The 19447-nt window shown below is 41.7% G+C and overlaps 1 protein-coding gene across 6 annotated transcripts in view; it reads left to right on the forward strand.

The window, feature by feature from the left end:
- The window catches only part of RAD51B (RAD51 paralog B), a 769161-nt gene that overhangs the window by 664386 nt on the left and 85328 nt on the right, over positions 1 to 19447 (forward strand). Inside the window, exons 11-12 of one of the 6 annotated variants that reach the window (XM_064374980.1) lie at positions 860 to 956; positions 2913 to 2994. The exons of 2 other annotated variants lie outside the window; for them this stretch is intronic. In XM_064374980.1, the coding sequence (XP_064231050.1) occupies positions 860 to 918 (59 nt within the window). In that variant the 3' untranslated portion in view covers positions 919 to 956; positions 2913 to 2994. Of the gene's footprint in view, positions 1 to 859; positions 957 to 2912; positions 3048 to 19447 lie in introns of those variants that run through there. 3 more of the 6 variants (XR_001105026.2, XR_010342068.1, XM_012438153.2) reach the window with 3 other exon arrangements.

Below are 19447 nucleotides of genomic sequence, written 5' to 3' on the forward strand. Positions count from 1 at the left end.
AGTTGAAACTGGAATCCCCTTCACCTGCTTAATGCATTTCAGGGGAGATTTGTTTTCAACTCCCAAATTACCTGCTAGGAATTCTAGACCTGAGATCCTATCTCCACTGGCTGTTTTCTTTCATTTCCGATAAGAAATACAAAGAAAAAAGAGTGAAAGGCTCCAATACGACATTCTTGCACTCTCTTAAATAAAATTACAGACAGTGAGTGATTTTCTTCCCTGTCTTCTATAAAGCAGGTAGTGGGGGGGCCTGAGCTAGCCCGGAAAACCTCTGCTCCTGGGGAGGTGTGGCTGGAATCTGCAGAGAGCAGGTTTAACTAAAGATAGTTCTTATGTGTTTGCTGGTTAGTTGTGTATCTTATTGAAATACAATTTATTTTCAAATATTTTATGTCTAGTAATCTTACTGACCTTTAGTTTAATCATTTATTTGTAATTTTGGGACTATTTTTCTATGTACAAATCAGACAAAGGTTATGGGGAGTGTTAAAACCCATAAAGGAGTCTCCAGCAAACTCAAGTTCAGAAGAAACAGAGCTAGAAGGACCTGTGTCCAAGCTTGTGGAGGGTGAGTGGGCAAGAAGTTGTCTAAATGATGGTATAACTGTGAGCAATAGGACAAAGATAGACAGCAAAGATATTTTAGAGATATGGGCCAGTAATTTTTTTTTTTTTAGAGAGAGACACGGTCTCCCTCTATCATCCCGGCCGGAGTGCAGTGGTGCAATCACAACTCACTTGTAGCCTCAACCTCCTGGGATTAAGCAATCCTTCAGCCTCGGCCTCTCAAGTAGCTGGGACTACGGGTGTGCACCATCATGCCTGACTAATTTTTTTTTCTTTTTTTTTTTTTTAGAGATGGGGTCTCACTCATCTCTAAAACAAAGCTCATCTCAAACTCCTGGCCTCAAGTGATCGTCCCATCTCAGCCTCCCAAAGTGATGGGATTACAGGTATGAGCTACCACACCCAGCTGGACCAATTTCTTTAGGCTGGCAACTTTAAATTATTTTGGCTTTAAGGACTTCTGTATATGCTTAACAGTTATTGACGATCCTGAAGAGCCTTGGTTTATGTGGGTTGTATCTATTGATAGATCCCGTGGTAGCCAGCTTCTAGAATAGCCTCCAAAGATCTTATCCCTAGTGTTCATGCCCTTGTGTAGTCTCTTCCCACACTGACTCAGGGCTGGTCTGTGCGGCAATTAGAAAATGGCAGAAGTAATGGTAAATGATTTTAGGGGCTAGGTTATAAAAGAGACTACTTGTTCCTACTTGGCCTCTCTTGTTCACTCTGGAGAAAAGCAGTTCCTGTGTTTTGAGTACACCGGGGAAAGACCTACATTGAGAAGGACCAAGACCTCCTGTTCACAGCCAGCAACACTGGCCTGACTTGCAAATGAACTATCTTGAAGGCAGAGCCTCCAGCCTCAGTTAAGCCTTCAGATGACTGCAACCTCATGAGAGACTACCTCCCCCGAACTGCCTAGCCAAGCCACTCCTGAATTGCCTAACCACAGCAACCATAGAGATAGCAAATGATTACTGTTGGCTGAAGCCACTGTTGTTTTAGGGCGCTTTGCTATACAGCAATAGATAATTAAATAATTTACCATATTAAAAACTAAAACCGAAAAATATTTGTTCATTTAATATTTATTCATGATCAATGAATAAATTAATATTTAGTAATTTATTAAAATGCCTATATTAATTCATTTAAACATTAAAAATAACATTTTGTTATATAATAACTGTGTTTTTAAAAAAAACCCAAGTGAGAAGAGTGACAGTGTTTTACATTTTTGCAAATCTCTTGAATGTCTGGCTTAATAGAAGACAGCTGGTTTCTCATATCGGCTTCTGCATTCAATCAGCTGTGATAATGTTGTTTTGGTTGAAGTATGTGAAGGAAACCCAGCCTCACATAGATATGTTGTTGGAAAAGGGAGGAATATTTTAATAGTCTTTTCAGATAATTGTGAATATTCTTCTTTGACATTATACCAAAACTCAACCAATAGTAGATTACTAAGGTTAGTTGCAATGTGGAATCTGAAACTATATCAATGAACTTTTTATGCTGTTATGTTAAAATTCATTTGTCTGGCTTGTACTCTGAATAGATCCTTGCCTATGCCTGATTTTGTAATACTATGCATGGGTCATTTGGAAAATATTGCTTCACTAAGTCATGCAAATTTTTCTAATTTGATATATTTCATGATGAAAACTAAAAGTTCTTATTTGTTAATATCACCACTGATCTCATCAAAAACCTCTATAAGTGTTGGGAAGGTGTTACATTCACTATGGCAGAGACAGGTTTTTAAAACTTCGAATTTCTGCTTTATATTTCTATTTTGGCAGAAAATACTGTCAATTGTTGTATTTCTTGAAGTCATGAGCTCAGTTTGTTCATTTTTAAGAAAATGCCTGTCAAGTAACCAAATCTGAATAACCATGGGTTACTTGGTCCTTTTGGGTAAACACGGTGTTCCATGCAGGTGGCTGGGGCCGCTCACAGCTCAGGACACTGACCAAGTGCTTTTCCTCCAGATGACCATCATACTTCAGGATGCACCAGAAGTACTTGATACTTTCTTTCCAAGTCATCTTGGAAAGATGAAAGAGAAGAAAGAGAAAGAGAAAGAGGGAGAGAGGGAGGGTGGAGGAAGAAGAAAGAAAAAGAGAAAGAGAAAGAGAGAAAGAGAAGAAACAGAAGAAAGAGAAAGAGAAGGAGAGAGGGAGGGGGAGGAAGAAAAAAGGGAGGAAGGAGTACACTTTTGGGCAAGGTTTTATAAAAGTAATAATTTTTACTGTCTAATTTACACAATCAGGCATGATTTTGTAAAGCAGAAACGTTTCATTTTATTCTTCAGTGACACTGGCTTTTTTTCCCCCTGTAAGTTTGTAGCAGTGAAGAATACCGTGACTGCCAGTATAGTCCAGCGCCAGCAATTTTAACCAGACGTCAACACAGAGAAGAAGGCAAGTAACATCTTGGTATTACTATGAAAATAGTTTTGAGCTTGCAGACACATGTGATGGGGTCTTGGGGATCTCTGGGGATTGCAGACCTCACTTGGAGAATCAGTGCTTTAGAAGATGGCTGACATTCTACTACTTGTAGCATTTACAGGTAAATGTGCTCTATACTAAGATGTATATGTACCGGGTCTTCATGCAAAATTGTAATCACCACTGTTTATTGCATAAACTAGAAAACGTATCATTAGGTATCAGCTTATTCTTGTAGATGGACTAGATATGAGACAAGTATTTCATTTAACGATATATTTTTATGCTTTTATTTGTCCCACTTGTCAAAGGTATATGGATGGTGAGGAAGCTAGGTTCTAAGCCATTTCTGAAACTATCAGTGTTGAATAAATAAGGTACATAGGGAAGCCAACACTTACACCCCTTCCTTTGTAACTCTTCTACCGCCTTGATCCAGTGAGCCCCGAAAGTTCAGCAGGCTGAGGAAAACATCTTTTTTAGAGGAGCAGTGTTCCCTCAACTCCAGTCTAGAAGTGAGCAAAGTTCTCATATTGGCAGTACCTGCAGTATGGGACAAGAGAAGCAGCTGGCCCAGAAGGCTGCGTTTGTTCAAATGGTCATGGCACCTGTGAGCATTGTATTGCCATGGAAGAGCTCAAGTCATTGCCTCTGCTAAAGTGCCTCCAAATTCCTACACAGTGGACTTAGAGCAAGACAGGGCGGGGGCATGATTGTTTTCCATTCTTGTTCAGTTAGGCTTACACATCCTCTCACTCCCGACAGGCAGAGTAGGCTTGCGCCCACACCTGCCTGGGCTCAGCTCTTTAGCGAGTGATTGCATAGCTGCTCCGCCTGTGACTGCTGGCCGCGGTCTGCAGACGGGAAACAACAGGCAGTTGTGTCCTGAGCCCTGGGAACTGGAGATCTTTCCACATCTGTTCGCCTAGTCGGGGGCGGGAGGAAATCACCAGAACCTTCAAACATGGGGCCAGAGCAGGGAGACAAAGGGGAAGCCTTAAGCCGATGGCGACCCCGGGTCATATGAGCACCCCCCTCAGGCTTCCCCCATCCCCTTTCATCCCCTCAGGTCCCCGACACTCAGCCTTTTCATCCTTCTCCAGGTCAGCAGGATCAGGTTAATGTGAGTTGACCAGAAAGCTTATCAAATGAAGGCAAAGGCAGGTGTTTGAAACCCCTTCCCCGCTGAAAGCTGGGTTGAACAAGGTTAGCAGTGTAACTCAGGCCAACATCCTACACTAATTGCATTTTCTTTCCTGGAGCTCCTCTTCCCCCTTCCGCGGTCTCTGGGAGCCAGCAACCAAAACAAACCATTCAAAAAAATGAAGGATTTAGGGGAAAAGCTTTGGAGATGTGACATTCTGGACTGAACAGTGGCCCTTCTATGCCAGAGCCTAGGAACTAGCATTTGAAGGCATCTGGCCACTTCCACTCAGTGGGTGTGCTGAAATCAGTTACTATGGGCTTATCAGAACTGATTGCACAAACCTTTTCCCAACTTCACAGTCATGATGTCATATTTGTAGCTTGAGTTGACCAAGGTGGGAATATTTATACCACAGAAACCAGCAAGCTATAAACCAGACTTTTCCACCTCCAGAGCCGGTTGTTAAACGTTTACTGGCACACCAATGTCTCCACTGTAGCTGTTGTCACTCAAAGTATGATTCTCAGACCAATTACCTAGGAATTTCCTAGACATCAGAAATAAGGTGGGGCAGGAAGGTTGTTATTTAACATGCAGATTTCCTGGCCAACCTGAATTAACTGAATCATTCTCTGGAGGTAGAGCCTGGGGAAATGCTTTTTAGCAAGTCCCTAAGGTTATTAATAAATTCAATAAAGTTTGAGACTTCGGCCTTAGGGAGTAGGAGAAAAGAGTGGGTGTGCATCTGACTCTTGGCATCTGGAAGGAACAGCTGGCTTCAGTCCCAGTTGGCCTGAGAATGGACAGCTGTTTTCCCTCGAGATATAAACTTCATGACAGGAAAAAGAGGTGGGAATTCTGGGGTCTCAGCTACCCACTGACAACACGACTGGTTCTGCCTTGGAACTCAGGATGAATCCATTTTCCAACTTGAGACTTTGACCCAAGACAGGATGAGCAAATGTCCAGATGTATGTACAACGTGGAGAAAGTCACCATCGTTTGTACCATTGGTGGGGCCAGTGGAGCCCAGGGAAAGACCAGAGTCCGTTTTCCATATTAGATTGTCCAGGACAGTGTTTTTCTTTCAGATTTGTCTAGACATTATCAGCTTTCACAACCAGGCGTGATTCTGTAAAACAAACACCTTGTTGACTTCATCCCTCTGAACTGGAAGAGAAGGTATTTTAAGGCAGAAAGAAAAAGAGAAGAAAAGGAGAAGAGAGAAAGTTTCTTTGCCTAGATGTAAAACAGAAAGCTCATAAGGAGCTTAACTCTGCTTTTGACTTGTTTTGCACCTGCCTGAGGGAGTGGTTTAGACTGGGACAGGTAGTGTGAAAACAGAGCTAGTAAGTGCAAGAGCTGGGGTTTGGACCCCAATTTTTATGGCAAAAAAAAAAAAAAACCAATGAGGCTGGGTGTGGTGGCTCACACCTGTAATCCCCACGCTTTGGGAGGCCGAGGCGAGCAGATCACAAGGTCAGGAGTTCAATACCATCGTGGCCAACGTGGAACCCCCATCTCTACAAAAATATGAAAAAATTAGCCAGGTATGGTGGTGTGCACCTGTAATCCCAGCTACTCAGGAGGCTGAGGCGGAATAATCACTTGAGGGACTCAAAGGTTGCAGTGAGCCAGGATCGTGCCATTACATTCCAGCCTGGGCGACAGAGTGAGATTCCGTCTCCAAAACAAAATAAAAAAACAAAAACCAACGTACTTTCCTCCCAAGCACAATACAGTATTTTTTCTACATGCAGTTGGAACACAGAGGAATCCTTAATGGGCAACTAGGGTAGTGACATTGGGCATATATATGCTCCAAGTACTGTGAATTCCTAAACCATCAGAGCCCCCTATATTCTGATGCAAATTCAGAAACATAATCCAAAGCCACATGTAAAACTTATGGGGTTATAGGCAAGTAAATGATAAATGATTAGATTATTGGCTATTAGATTATCCACTGGAATGGATAATTGAGAGTCAACCATATTGATACATATAATTTAGGCACTCCTCATATTAGACACTTAAGCTTGTAGAAGTTTGCTAAGTTCATGATCATGTGATCATTTCCTATACATTTGTTCTAACTGTTCAGGATTTTAGTTAAACATAAAACTTCATCAGATGGGAGGAGGAAGAAACCAAACGACCCTTCAGGAAAACAAGATATGAGCTCACATAGTTTTTGCCAGGTTTCATGGCCTTTCTTCGTGCCCAGAAACTCTTCCTCACCCTGGGACCCATTTCCACTTGAATACTGTTCATTCAGCAAATACATAGTGAGGACGTACTATGTACTACTTAGGGTGAGGGGAAGAACAGGAGACAAACCACCTGGTCTCATTCTCATGAATTTTATAGTCTATTGGGAAACAGGTATTACACAAGTCAGTATAAAAATAAGTAAGTGATTATGCATTGTCTTAAGGGCTGTGAAAGAAAAGCACAAGGTACAGAGAGAAATGTCAATAGCCCTGAAAGGTTGACCGCATCAAGAACATGTCCATGGAGACCGTGCTGATGGGGTTTTTGTTTGGATTGTTTTGGGTGGCATGGGGTAGGGGTAAGGGGGTGTGGAAAGTTCTGTGTGAGGTACTTGAAAGGAAGCTGTCAAGTAGGCCACTGAATATCCAAATCAAGAGAGTCTGTAGTGGAGAGGTGACTCAAACCCTGCACCTGGATGAGGTCATAGGGATGGAATGTCTGAGGAGAGGCAGCAGCTGGGGCCTGCTCCCTGGGCCACCCATCTGCAGAGCTTAGGAAGGAGGCACTCCCAAAAAAGAGGGAGTCCCGGAAACCATTTGCAAAGGATATTTTACAAGTGGGCAACGTGAAAGTACCAACATCAGAAAATCAACTCAGGCCCTCCAGGACATACCTGATCTCCGCCCTCCTCTCTCCTCATGAGCCAGGCAGGCTGTCTGCAGGCCAACCATGATTTGAACTGGGGCTCTAGAATCTGAACAGCTGGCCACGTCTTGGACAGTGCTTCGTGACTCTACATTATTACTCTCTGTTCTTTCCTAGTCCCTAACTCAGACCCAAGCTCTTTGCTCTCTGGAGCTTCTAAGTGTGTAGGTATTGGGAAGAGAGCAAATAAACCAGTTCACACAGACGTATGAATAATGTTTAACCAGCCGGTTCTCTTTGAGATATATTATTGTGAAGAAGCAAAACTAAATCTCTAATCTGTGGAATTTCAGGCAACCTAATACGTTTCAGGTGTGCCCTTGAGAGGGCCGCCCTTTTGAGCTGGGGCTGCCACCCTGTTCCCTTCCAGCTTCCCTGCTCTGTTCCTGCAGCAGCTTCTTTTTTTCCTCCCTTTCTGAATCCCCAGAGTCTTGAAAACGTCCAGAATTTTCAGAGTGGTTCCTTTGGCACCAGTGGCCATGCCTCTGACAATTACAGTAGCTAACATTTATATGTAATTGTTGCATGTAATTGTTGGCCCCTCATATTAAACCTGTGCTAACCCTATGTTAAACGAAGTTAACCTTCACATACTTTAACATAGGGTTGCTGTGAAGTCAACCCTTCTTCTCTGGGTGAGGCTGTGGCAGGATGAGAGATGGGTGTTAGCTACCTGTGGACACACAGCTGGCAGGCTGAAATTTGAAGCAGGGTCTTGCTCCCAGTCCACACTCAGGGCCGCGTGAGTGGGATGTCAGCCTGAGTCTGCCCCCACTTGGGCTTGCTGTCCTGAGAGAACAAAAGCAAATCCGTGTTCTGGTTCTCTGAGGCAGCTCTTACTAGACCCGGCTCAGTTTGACCCCTTTCTGAGGCTGGAAAGGAGGACAGCCCAGGTCAAAGCCCTGGTTGCTGATTACAGACAAGATGGGAGTCATGTGGGGTGTCAGCTTCCATCTCCTGAGAGAGAAAACCAAAAAAATGCTTCCTGAATTTCCAGGATGAGGTTGAAGGCACAGTCTTTTCAGGCCAAATCTCTTGGGCAGACTTGAAGAGACTGCAAAAGAATATGGAAGTTTCCCTCACTGTTTCTGGGATGTCTGAATTCCTCCCTCTCTGGAATGGAGCTGTTGGAAGGCTCCATAATCCTCCCTCTCCTGGCTCAGAGGCCCAGCTACACTTTCTAAAACAACCCAGAGCCATCTGATTTGAAGCATGTAGCGGCTCGTGTGTGGAAGATGGTAATTACCTCCATTCCAGTTAGGAAAGCCGAAACCTGCCTTTTTCATGCCTCAAACAATTATCGAAGTGCCTTTTGAAGCTCTGGATAGAAGAGAAAAGCAAAACAAACCAGAGCCAATTAGAGCCTGGGATTTGAGGGTGGCTTAGTTTTGTGCAGTGGGACTTGGGAGGAACTGTGGGAGAGGGTCAGAGGTCACCCCAAACCTCCAGCTGCCAACCACCTTTGCCTGCCAAAAGACCATTATTTTACGTTTAAAACCAAGGCCCCTCTCCCTGACTCAGGAACAATTTGCAGGAACAACCTCTGCGTCAGCTGTGAAGAGGGCTCCCTGATTAGATAAGGCCTGGAATGCATCTGCTGTTGAACAAAACAGTTTTCTGACAGCTTTTCTTACTCACCATTAGAATGTTTCCCCCTCGACTGAAACTTGGTAAGATAAAGTGAATCCCCGGGGACCCTTTTGTTTTTGGGGTACATATTTGAGGAATTTTTGTGGCCTGTGTTCCATTTGGAGTTAAGGTTCTTGGTCCCTGAAGTTCTTCCAGCCTGGGTGGGAGAATCTGGCCATTCAGAGGCAGGCTGTGATGAGAGTGGAAAGCAGATTCCAGGCTTGAGGGCAGAGGACAGCAAGCGGTCCTGCCGTGGGATGGGAAGCCTGAAGGCTTCTTAACAGACCCCCAAGGACGGTTCCTTAACATTCAACACTGCCGCAAAGCACAGAGCGGAAAGTGGAGTTGGGGCACGGGAGGTTGAAGCTGGATTAGAATGGACTTGGCCAAGATCTGTTCATGATGTCTCAGGCGGCCTTTTGGATGAACAGAATTTGATTGACTGTCAGGGCAACATAACACTGTCTGGGAGGTTCCCTTTTGGGTTTGGGTTAGGGTCGGGAAGACAGCAAGCACCAAAGAGCCCTGGGAGAACCCACTCTGCCTTATTTATGTCCCTAACCCAAGCTGGATAGAGGAGCTTTCTCTTGGCCCTGGCATAAGTGCCCAGCTTTCCATCTGCCTATCATTTACCCACTCAACAGTGGGCCTTGATGTCTACAAGAAACAGCCTTTGTGGGAATGCCCCTTGACATATGTGGGGGACTGTTCCTTTGTATAGGAAAAGTTGCCCTCCATACACACAGGTTTGGATCCGGCAAGTGCTGTATTTTTAATCCGTGTTTGGTTGGAAAAAAAAAACCCTACATATAAGTAGACCCAGACAGTTTAAACCCATGATGTTCAAGGGTCAACTATATTCCTATAAAGCAAAAAGAAGAAGCATATTGCTTAGGAATGTGTCTGCCATGCTCAAAATGGAGTGAATATGAATGTTCTGGTGGCATCAAAATGGCCAGTTCTGTGACAGTAAGAGAAGAGGTTCATGTCTTATTTAATCTTTTTATAATAATAACAGCTATGGGGTATTACAGCTTTACCAAGTACCAGACACTGTTCAAAGGGCTTTGCATGGTTCACTCACTCCTTACTTCAGCCCTAGGTGGTAGGTACTGTAATTATCCTCACATTGTAGACAAGGACATTGAGACAGAGAGAGGTCAAGCAACCTTCCCAAGGGTGCACATGGCGTCTGCACTGCTCCTGACTGACCGACAGGGAGAGCTGCTGTTGCGATCCCCATGTGATCTACACGTGTCGAAAGTTTAAAAAATATAAAAAGATGCATAAAATTTAAAAATCAAACCGTTTCAGGCTGGACAGACTAAAACTGAGAGATGGCCAGAGCAGAGTATGACAGATAAATCTATGGACAGAGTAAACCCTGACAGGCTTGAAATCACCAGCCTTACTCCTCCACACTCCTGACAGGTTGCTTCAAGACCAAGAAATAGAAACACGTTGTGAGTCCTACGTGTGCTGCCCTCGTACACACAGGCTAAACACACCCACAGGCTTGAAATGGCTTTAAAGCTGTGCCTAACAGATCCAAGATGCACAATGAAGAATATTCTGGAAGCGTTCTTCTGAGATTTTAGAACTGAGTTAACTCACGTTCTCCTACAAACTCTCCCTTGTGGTCACTGTTCAGAATGATTCCAGGCTGCCTCTGTCAATGATTTGACCCCACAGGATGGTTCTTTTTTAGGTTCTGACAGGGAGTAGAAATGAGTTTTTTGACTTTGGGTTTTCTCAAGAAGATGGACATATCTGTGGTTCTTTAAAAGGCATTTGTGTGATTTCCCAGCTTTTCTCTGAGCCAGGTCCCCAGGGATTTTTCTCCAGCATGTGGCAGAGACCACCAGCTGCTTATCAGGCCCTCAACTGGGCCAAGAATGTTCATTATAGGGGTTTCTACCCTTTCCGTCTGTGGCTTGTGATAAGCAGAGTAATGGCCTCCCAAAGACATCCAAGTCTTGATCCTTGGAACCTGTGCATATGTTACATGGTGAGGGAGAATTAAGGAAGCAAAAAAGGTTGCTAATCAGTTGACTTTAGGAAAGACAGCTTGTCCTTGGCCCAGTGTAATCACAAGGGTCCCAAAATGTGGAAGAGAGAGGCAGAAAAGTCAATGTCAGTAAAGCAATGTAAGAAAGACTCAGTGGGCCAATATCAGCTTTGGAGATGGAAGGGGCCATGAACCAAGTACTGAGGGCCACCTCTAGAAGCTGGAAAAGGCAAGCAAATGGATATTCCACTAGAGCCTCTAGAAAGAACATTGCCCTGCAGATGTCTTAATTTTAGCCCAGTGAGACCCATATGAGATGTTTGTTCTCCAGAATTATAAGAGAAATTTTCATTGCTTTAAGCCACTCCATTAGTGGTTACTTGGTACAACAGCAACAAGAAAGTCATTCAAAGTTACCATGGTTATCAATCCCCAGGTCGTGGGATCTGGAGGACATTGGACCATGAGCTGAAAAGTGAAAAACGTGGTGGCCACCTTAGCATATTCCCACTGATCATGTGGAAATTCTCATGGTTCTCCAGGCTAAGCCACATCTTTAGTGGGGTCTCTTCTTGACAAATGATGTTCCGTTTCTTAGCAGTGTTGCCAAATCCCCTCCTCAGAGTGGTCCAGACATCCTATAGCATTACAACAAGCTGCTTTTCACACCCTCACTCTCCCAAAATGCCAAACATTTCCAGCTAGCATAGGATCTGAGGTATTATTCTCCCCTCCCAGATAGCCAGCCACAACTTCTATGAGCTCTGGCACATGGAATTTGCATGATAGAACCATGACATGCCGAGTGCCAAGAGCCAACCTGAGCCATCCTCAGGTTTGAGAGGTTATCAACTGGGAAATAGTTGTGATTTACAATTTTCTTCCATCCTCTACCATTCCATAACATGAACATCCAAGTCAAACTTCTGAGCTGGGTTAAGAAACTGGAATTCCTGGGGCTCTGGTTCAGGCTCTTACTAGCTCTGTGACATTGGGAAAGTTGGTTAAGACCATTGTGCCTCAGTTTTCTTATCTGTAAAATGGGGAAAATATACGAGTTAATATAAATCAAGTTCTTAGTGAGCTGTCTGCCACATGGCCAGTGCTATACAAGTACTTGTTGTTGCTGTTGTTCCTGTTGTTATTATTAAATGGGTCCCACATCTTGAGGCAAGTCATTTGGAAAACCACCTTGTTCATGGTTTGCCACATACAGTCATGTGCCACGTAACAATATTTTGGTCAACAACTGACCACATATAGGACAGTACAGCCTAGGTGTGTAGTGGGCTATACCATCTGAGTTGTGTCAGTATACTCTAAGATATACAGTGACAAACCCACCTATTGATGTATTTCTCGGAACGTGTCCTGGTTGTTAAGTGACATGTGATTGTATTATACTTCCAGCAATTGAGATGAATTACCGTTGCACACAGTGCTGAAGCTCAGGTGTGGACACCCTCTTTTAAAATATTTTTCCCATGAACATGTCCTTCAGGAAGCAGCCTCTGGTGTGCCACAGCCAGATGAGTGATTGTTAGGGAAGACAAAGCCTATGTTTAGAGTTATGCAAGTGTAGTGGGGAGAGGGCATCTTACTGCTGACTCACGCCCGCTGGCTACCCAGCCTGATTCATCCAGACCGCTGCAGAGCTCTCTGCATGGGAGACCTCTGCTCGAAGGATCTTAGCCCACTGCATGGCCCACCAACAGCCTCTGAGATTCAGGCCTCTTCTTGGTTCTTCTGGACTCAGTTCTTAGGTCCCCAAAAGTGGTAAAGGAGAGGGGAGAAGACTAGCTCATTTTTAGCCAGGAGTGGCCCCTGGCACATGGGACACTGCTTGCGTTGGACAAAGGCCACTCACAACAGGCTGCCCCTTCTGGGTATGGCAGCCAGCCTGCCCTGACAACAGTGTGGCCTGGATCTGTGACTCTTAGTGGCTGCTTGGGACTGCTGCAAGACTGTGGTCTGTGACTTGCCCAAGAGAGAAGTTTCTGGGCAGAACAGGGAGCTCAGGAGAGAAGAAAGTTACATCTGCACTAAGTTTCAGTTATAAACCACAGTAATAATGATGACCAAAACATAACAAAAACAAAAACAAAATAAAACAACAACAAAAAGCCTACATGCCCTTTGGTAATATTGGTACTGAAAACAATGAACTGGGTTTCTTGACTTTTTCTTAACCTTATCCCCGTGAAAGAGGTTTGAGTTGCAATATTTTATCAAAGCAAAAACCATCTGAACAGCTGCCTGAGCTAACCTGGGAACCTAGACAGTTTAGCTTCTTGACCTCTGGCATGTGGGGGAAGGGGACAAAAGGAGAGAGTGAGTAGGGGAGGAGTGAGCTCCTTCTGTTTTCTGGACTGGCCATTTGAGGCCCGTGAACCAACTGAGCTGATGTCAGACTCCAGCACTCCCACTTCCAGGAGTCACAAAAAAGTGGCAGGGATCAGGGGCACGCCTGCATCTCAGAGAAGTCACACATTGTAGGAGAAAGAGAATACACTGCACAGACACACCCAGATTTGGGTTTTGCTGTTCCTTTCACTCCATGTGATTTAGACAAATTACATAACCTCTCTGCAAATAGGGAAAACTTCCTTGGAAGGACTGGAACGACATAATGCACCAATAGAGTGTCTGAGCACATGAGATGTATGATATATGAACAGTAGCTATTTGTATTATTAAATAAAACAACTACTTGGGCCAAAGGCCACCTAACTTGTAGAATCATCGAGCCAGAAAGAACTGCAACGAGTCAGCTAATAAAGTATGCATAGAAAGAAGCCTGGAAGGAAGTTTACTAAATATTAAAAATGATTATTTCTGAGCACTGGAATTGTAAGGATATTTGCGTTTTCTTCTTTATAGTCTTTCGAAGTTTCCAAATCTTTAGTAAATGTATTTTTTATACCCCAAATTTTTTAAACTTTATTATTTTTTTAAGTCTTCAATCTCAGTTTGCAGGCACCAGTCATATTGCACTAAGCCATCTAAAACCACAGTTGTCCAACCTGTTGCTAAAGCCATGAGAAAGAACTGACACCAACCAGTAAAGAATCCCTTCTGCTCTTTTGCATCATACATCCTGAATGGAGCATAACCCTGCATGGTTTCTAGCCCATCATAACCTTGCTACACTATTTCATAGAAAAACTTCAGCCATTGAGAATGATGTCACTCATCACATTTCCTCTTCCTTTCCCTTTAGCTGCCAGGAAACCTTAAACAAATGTAATGCTCAATTACGGTAACAATTAACTCAGATTTTGGGCATAATTATTTTCCCTCCTTCCTCTATGGTTTAAATTTCTCTTTCTTATTCAACTAATTTATTGCATATGTGACTTTCATTGTAAACTACCTCAAGTACACTTTAAAAGTCGGACATAAATCATAAAGTACAAATAAATGAAGCTTTAATCTGATCTGTGTAAAAACCCATGATCAGCCTGTTAAAATTCATATACTAAACATCTTGACCAGTAAATGTCAGGAGGGAGGCATGAAATGCAAGAAGGAGAAGGCTTCTGAGTCAAACTCCATATTTAGGGGGAAAAAAAATCCTGGCAAATATGGATTTGTTCAGAACTGATTATTTACCTTTTAAAATGATTACTATTAAGACTTACTCTAATTGTGTCCTGTGAGCATCTATTGGGTGTCAGGCACAGTTTTAAATTTTATCCCCTTAATTTTGTGAGGTAGGCATTATCATTTCTAGTTGAAGAATAAGAACACTAAGACTCAAACAAGTTAGATAGCTTGCTCTCAATCTCCCACCTAGTAAGTGATAAGTCTGCAAAAGAAACCCTGGTCCATCCAACTCCAAGGAATTCACAACCCTATTCTGTTTCATCAAATACAGGTTTTCCTTTTCTAGGTAGATTATATTGAAATGGTGAACCAGGCTGAAGCTACAGGTTGGCTGAGTTCTAAATCCAGAAGCACAGCTAGAAGCTCCTGTGGAGTGACAGGGACTAAAATTGCTTCAAGTGCAGTGGATTACTGGGGTTAGGCTCACTTCTTAAAACGAAACGCTGGGCCAGGCACAGTGGCTCAGACCTGTAATCCTAGCACCTTGGGAGGCTGAGGTGGGCAGATCACCTGAGGTCAAGAGTTCCAGACCAGGCTGACCAACATGGAGAAGCCCTGTCTCTACTAAAAATACAAAATTAGCCAGACATGGTGGCTCATGCTTGTAATCCCAGCTACTAGGGAGGCTGAGGCAAGAGAATCACTTGAACCTAGGAAGCAGAGGTTGCAGTGAGCCGAGATTGCGCCATTGCACTCCAGCCTGGGCAACGAGAGCAAAACTCCGTCTCAAAAAAAAAAAAATAGAAACATTGAAGTGGGGCTTCCTCCCTCCTTCCCTACCTCCCTTCCTTCCCCCTTCCTACCTCCCTCCCCTCCCTCCCTGCTTCTTTCCCTCTCCTTCCCTCCCTCTCTCCTTCTCTCTTTTTCTCTCTCTCTCTCTCTTTCTTTCTTTCTTTCTTTCTTGGCTCACTGCAACCTCCTCCTCCTGGGTTCAAAAGATTCTTTTACATCAGCCTCCCCAGTAGCTGGGACTACAGGCGCGTGCCACCACACCAGGGTAATTTTTATATTTTTTGGTAGAGATGGGGTTTTACCATGTTAGCCAGGCTGGTCTCGAACACTTGACCTCAGGTGATCTGTAAGGTGGAGCTTCATTACTAGGAAAGAACGTTGAAAAACAGCTGCTGATGATCATATCTGAGATTATTGCTTATAGGAAACTGTAGGCCTATGGAGGCAGGAGAAATAATCACAGCCCAGCAAACAGAAACTAGGATGCTCTTTCACTGTTGAGGGAGAGATCGCTAACACCGTGGCTGGGAAAGATCTCAAATCATCACTTGATTCTGAACTAGAGACCTCTACAAAACCTCTAGGATGGAAGAAAATGAAGAGAAGATACTCATTCTCAAAATTAGTATCCAAGCAAAAATATCCAATAGTAAGAAAACCAGTCAACAAAATCAACATTAATTAGATTAATTTTGTCCAAAGAAATTAACAGAACAATCTGACTAAAACTTTAAACTAAATTTGTCTAAATACACAAAGAGAAATAACATCTACTTTAAAAAGGATATTGTGAAATAAAGCAGACAGAAATAAGAACTGGCAAATATAAAAAAGAACAAATTAAAAAGGTAAAATACATAGATAAGATAAATTCTAGGCATGAAATAGATGGAGAGGATTAGTGAATAGGAAGATAGTATTTAAGACACCACCAAAATATAGCCCAAGTCGGAGTTAAGGGCATGAAGATATATTGAGAAGCTCTAATTTCTATACATATGTATGAAATAGAAAACCTATAGAACCTCAAGGATAAAAAAGATAGTATTAAAAGTTACGACTAGGTGCAGTGGCTCACATTTGTAATCTCAGCACTTTGGGAGACAGAGGCAGAAGGATCTCTTGAGCCCAGGAGTTCAAGACTAGCCTGGGCAACATGACAAGACCCCCATCTCTACAAAAAAATAAAAAAAATAGCCAGGCATAGTGGTATGCACTTATAGTCCCAGCTACTTTGGAGCCTGATGTGGGAGAATTGCTGGTGCCCAGGAGGTCAAAGCTGAAATGAGCCATGAATACTCCAGCCTGGGCAATAGAGAAAGATCCTGTCAAAAGAAAGAAAGGGAAGAAAGAGAGAAAGTAAGGAAAAGAAAGAAAGAGAAAAAGAAAGAGGGAAGAGGGAGGGAGGGAGGGAAGGAAGGAAGGAAGGAAGGAAAGAAAGAAGGGAGGGAAGGGGGGAGGGAAAGTTACTAAAGAGAAAAGGAAGAGAAAGTTACCAGAGAGAAAAGAGAGTTATTTGTAAAGGAATGATAGCTACCTTGATAATAGACATCTTATTAACAACAGTAGATTCCAGCAGATAGTGCAGTTGTATCTTCAAATATCTGAAGGGTGGAGGGAAACACCTGTAAAGTAGAGTTTTATACCTAGCTAAACTAACTTTTAAGAACAGATTTAAAATAAAGGCATTTTTAGGAATTTTTTAAAAATAAAGTTTATATCAGTCTTGAGTCTTCACTAAAAGAACCATTATAAGATCAAGGAAAAAAACTCAGTTTCAACATAGGACATAGAAATCAAGAAACTATAGTGGTCACAGAAATAAATAAAATAGACTTACTTCAACTGACTGTAAAATAACTAAATCTGGAGTTTAAAAGTTAAAAGGTAATATGTTAAGATAATTTGTTAGTATAAAGAGTATTTACAGGGTAAAGTGTGCTAAGAATCTTGCCTTGTTCAGGAGGAGGAGAAGATATTGAAAATTTTAGACTTTGAAACATATATAATTAAATGTGTATGGTAAAGCTTTAAGGCATTTATGAATAGAAAAGAACTTCAATCTATAGGTTCTAAACTAACAAAGGAGAAAACATAGAATATAGAAAATCTCACCAACCTAAGAGAAGACAGGAAAGACCAAAAAAAAAGAAAGAAGACAGGAAAGAAGAAAAAGAACCTAAGACAAGAAAGAAGGAAAATAAATAGAAACCTAAATGAAATGGAAGAATTAAGTCAAATATGATGGTAACCACAATAAATGTAAATTGATTAAATATATCTATTAAAAATTAGAGAATATCTGATTAGAATTTTTAAAGTATTCAACTATAGGCTATTTTCAAAAGACATACTTAGAGCCAGGCGTGGTGGCTCATGCCTGTAATCCCAGCACTTTGGGAGGCCGAGGCGGGCAGATCATGAGTTGAGGAGATTGAGACCATCCTGGCTAACGTGGTGAGACCCCGTCTCTACTAAAAATACAAAAAATTACCCAGGTGTGGTGGCACACACTTTTAGTCCCAGCTACTGAGGAGGCTGAGGCAGGAGAATCACTTGAACTTGGGAGGCAGAGGTTTCAGTGAGCCGAGATCACCCCATTGCACTCCAGCCTGGATGACAGAACAAGACTCTGTCTCAAAAAAAAAAAAAATGTAAAAGAAATACTTAGGCCACACCACACAGAAACTTAGAAATAAAGAGATGGCAAAAGATATACCTACAAAATACTAACCAACATAAAGGCGATATCACAGTAAGGCAAATAGAATCTAGGGAAATATATATTAATAAGCATAGAGAGATATATAATGATATAAGAAAAGATAATATTTATGAACCTGTATGTCCCTAAAAACATAACCTTGAAACTTAAAACATGTAAAGCAAAAACTGAGAAAATGTAAAAATGTAAAATTGTGGTAGATTTAAATTTATTTTTACAGATATTTATTAAAAACATAAAAGATATAACCACAAACTGGTATCTCCTTTACTCAAAATCCAACAATAGGCCAGGCATGGTGGCTCACACTTGTAATCCCAGCGCTTTGGGAGGCCGGAGCAGGAGAATCACTTGAGTTCAGGAGTTTGAGACCAGCCTATCCAATATAGGAAGACCTTGTCTCTACAAAAAAAATTTTTAAATAGCCAGATGGGCTGGTGACTCTGGAGGCTGAGGAGGGAGAATTTCTTGAGCCTGGGAGGTTAAAGTTGCAGTGAGACATGATCACATGCCTCTGCCCTCCAACCTGGGTGACAGAGTAAGACCCTGTCTCAAAAACAAAAGCCAAAATCCAACAATAGAGAACATATGTTCTTTTTCAAGAATATGTTGACAACAATTTACATAAATTGACATCATAGGCCACACAAAGGAAGGTCTCAATAAATCTATAAGAATTGATACCTTATAGACATGTTTTCTGATCACAGTGGAATTAAATTTTTAAAACTCATTAAAAGATGTGTTTAAATCTAGAAGCAAGGAAAACAATAGATTAAACCTGAAGAAAGCAGAACAAAATAAAAATATCAGAAATTAATGGAAAAGAAACAACAAAAGAATAAACAAATTCAGAAGTTGATTATTCAAAATTACTAGTAAAATAGATAAAACTCTAGCAGGGCTGCTCCAGAATAAAAAGAAATAAAATGCAATAAATAATATTGAGAATTAAAAAGAGAACATAACTTATAACTATAGATACAATTGGAATGAAAAAAGTCATAAAAAACAGAATGAGCAAATCTACGAAAAACTTAATACCAGTAGATGGAGTTAATAATTTTTTTAGAAAAGTAAATTTTGAAAGTTGAATCAAGAATAAATAACTAGAAAATCCAAATCAACCAATAACCTATGAAGGAAATGAATTGCTACCCAAAATCAAAGTCTTCTATCCAAAAGACATTGGGCCTAGGTGGATTTCTGGGATGTATTGACCAACCTATGAATGAACAGCTAACCCCCTCTATGTTATATAAACTGTTTTAGAGTATAGAAGAAGAAGGAAAGTGACTCATTTTTTGAGGCACTTGATACCAAACCTAAGAAAAAAAGTATAGACTAATCCATTATAAACATAGATGAAAATTTTCTAACTAGAATATTACCAGAGATGACATGTCTGTGTGTGCATGTGTTTTTAAAACCTTGTGGAATCTATCTAAAAAATGCAAGGATGGTCCGGCATCAGGAACTACTAATGTAATATGCCATGGTGACAGATTAAAGTAGAAAGTGTTTATGATCTATCTTAATATAGATGCAGAAAAAAAATCATTGTATAGAATTCAAAGTTCCTTTATTATATAAATTCTTAGCAAAGTAAGAATAGGCAGGAACTTTCTTAACTTGATAAAGAATATATAACCAATACC

This window comes from Aotus nancymaae, unplaced genomic scaffold, assembly GCF_030222135.1.
Source record: "Aotus nancymaae isolate 86718 unplaced genomic scaffold, 86718_ANA_hifiasm-v0.15.2.pri h1tg000011l, whole genome shotgun sequence".
NCBI classification, from domain to species: Eukaryota; Metazoa; Chordata; class Mammalia; order Primates; family Aotidae; genus Aotus; species Aotus nancymaae.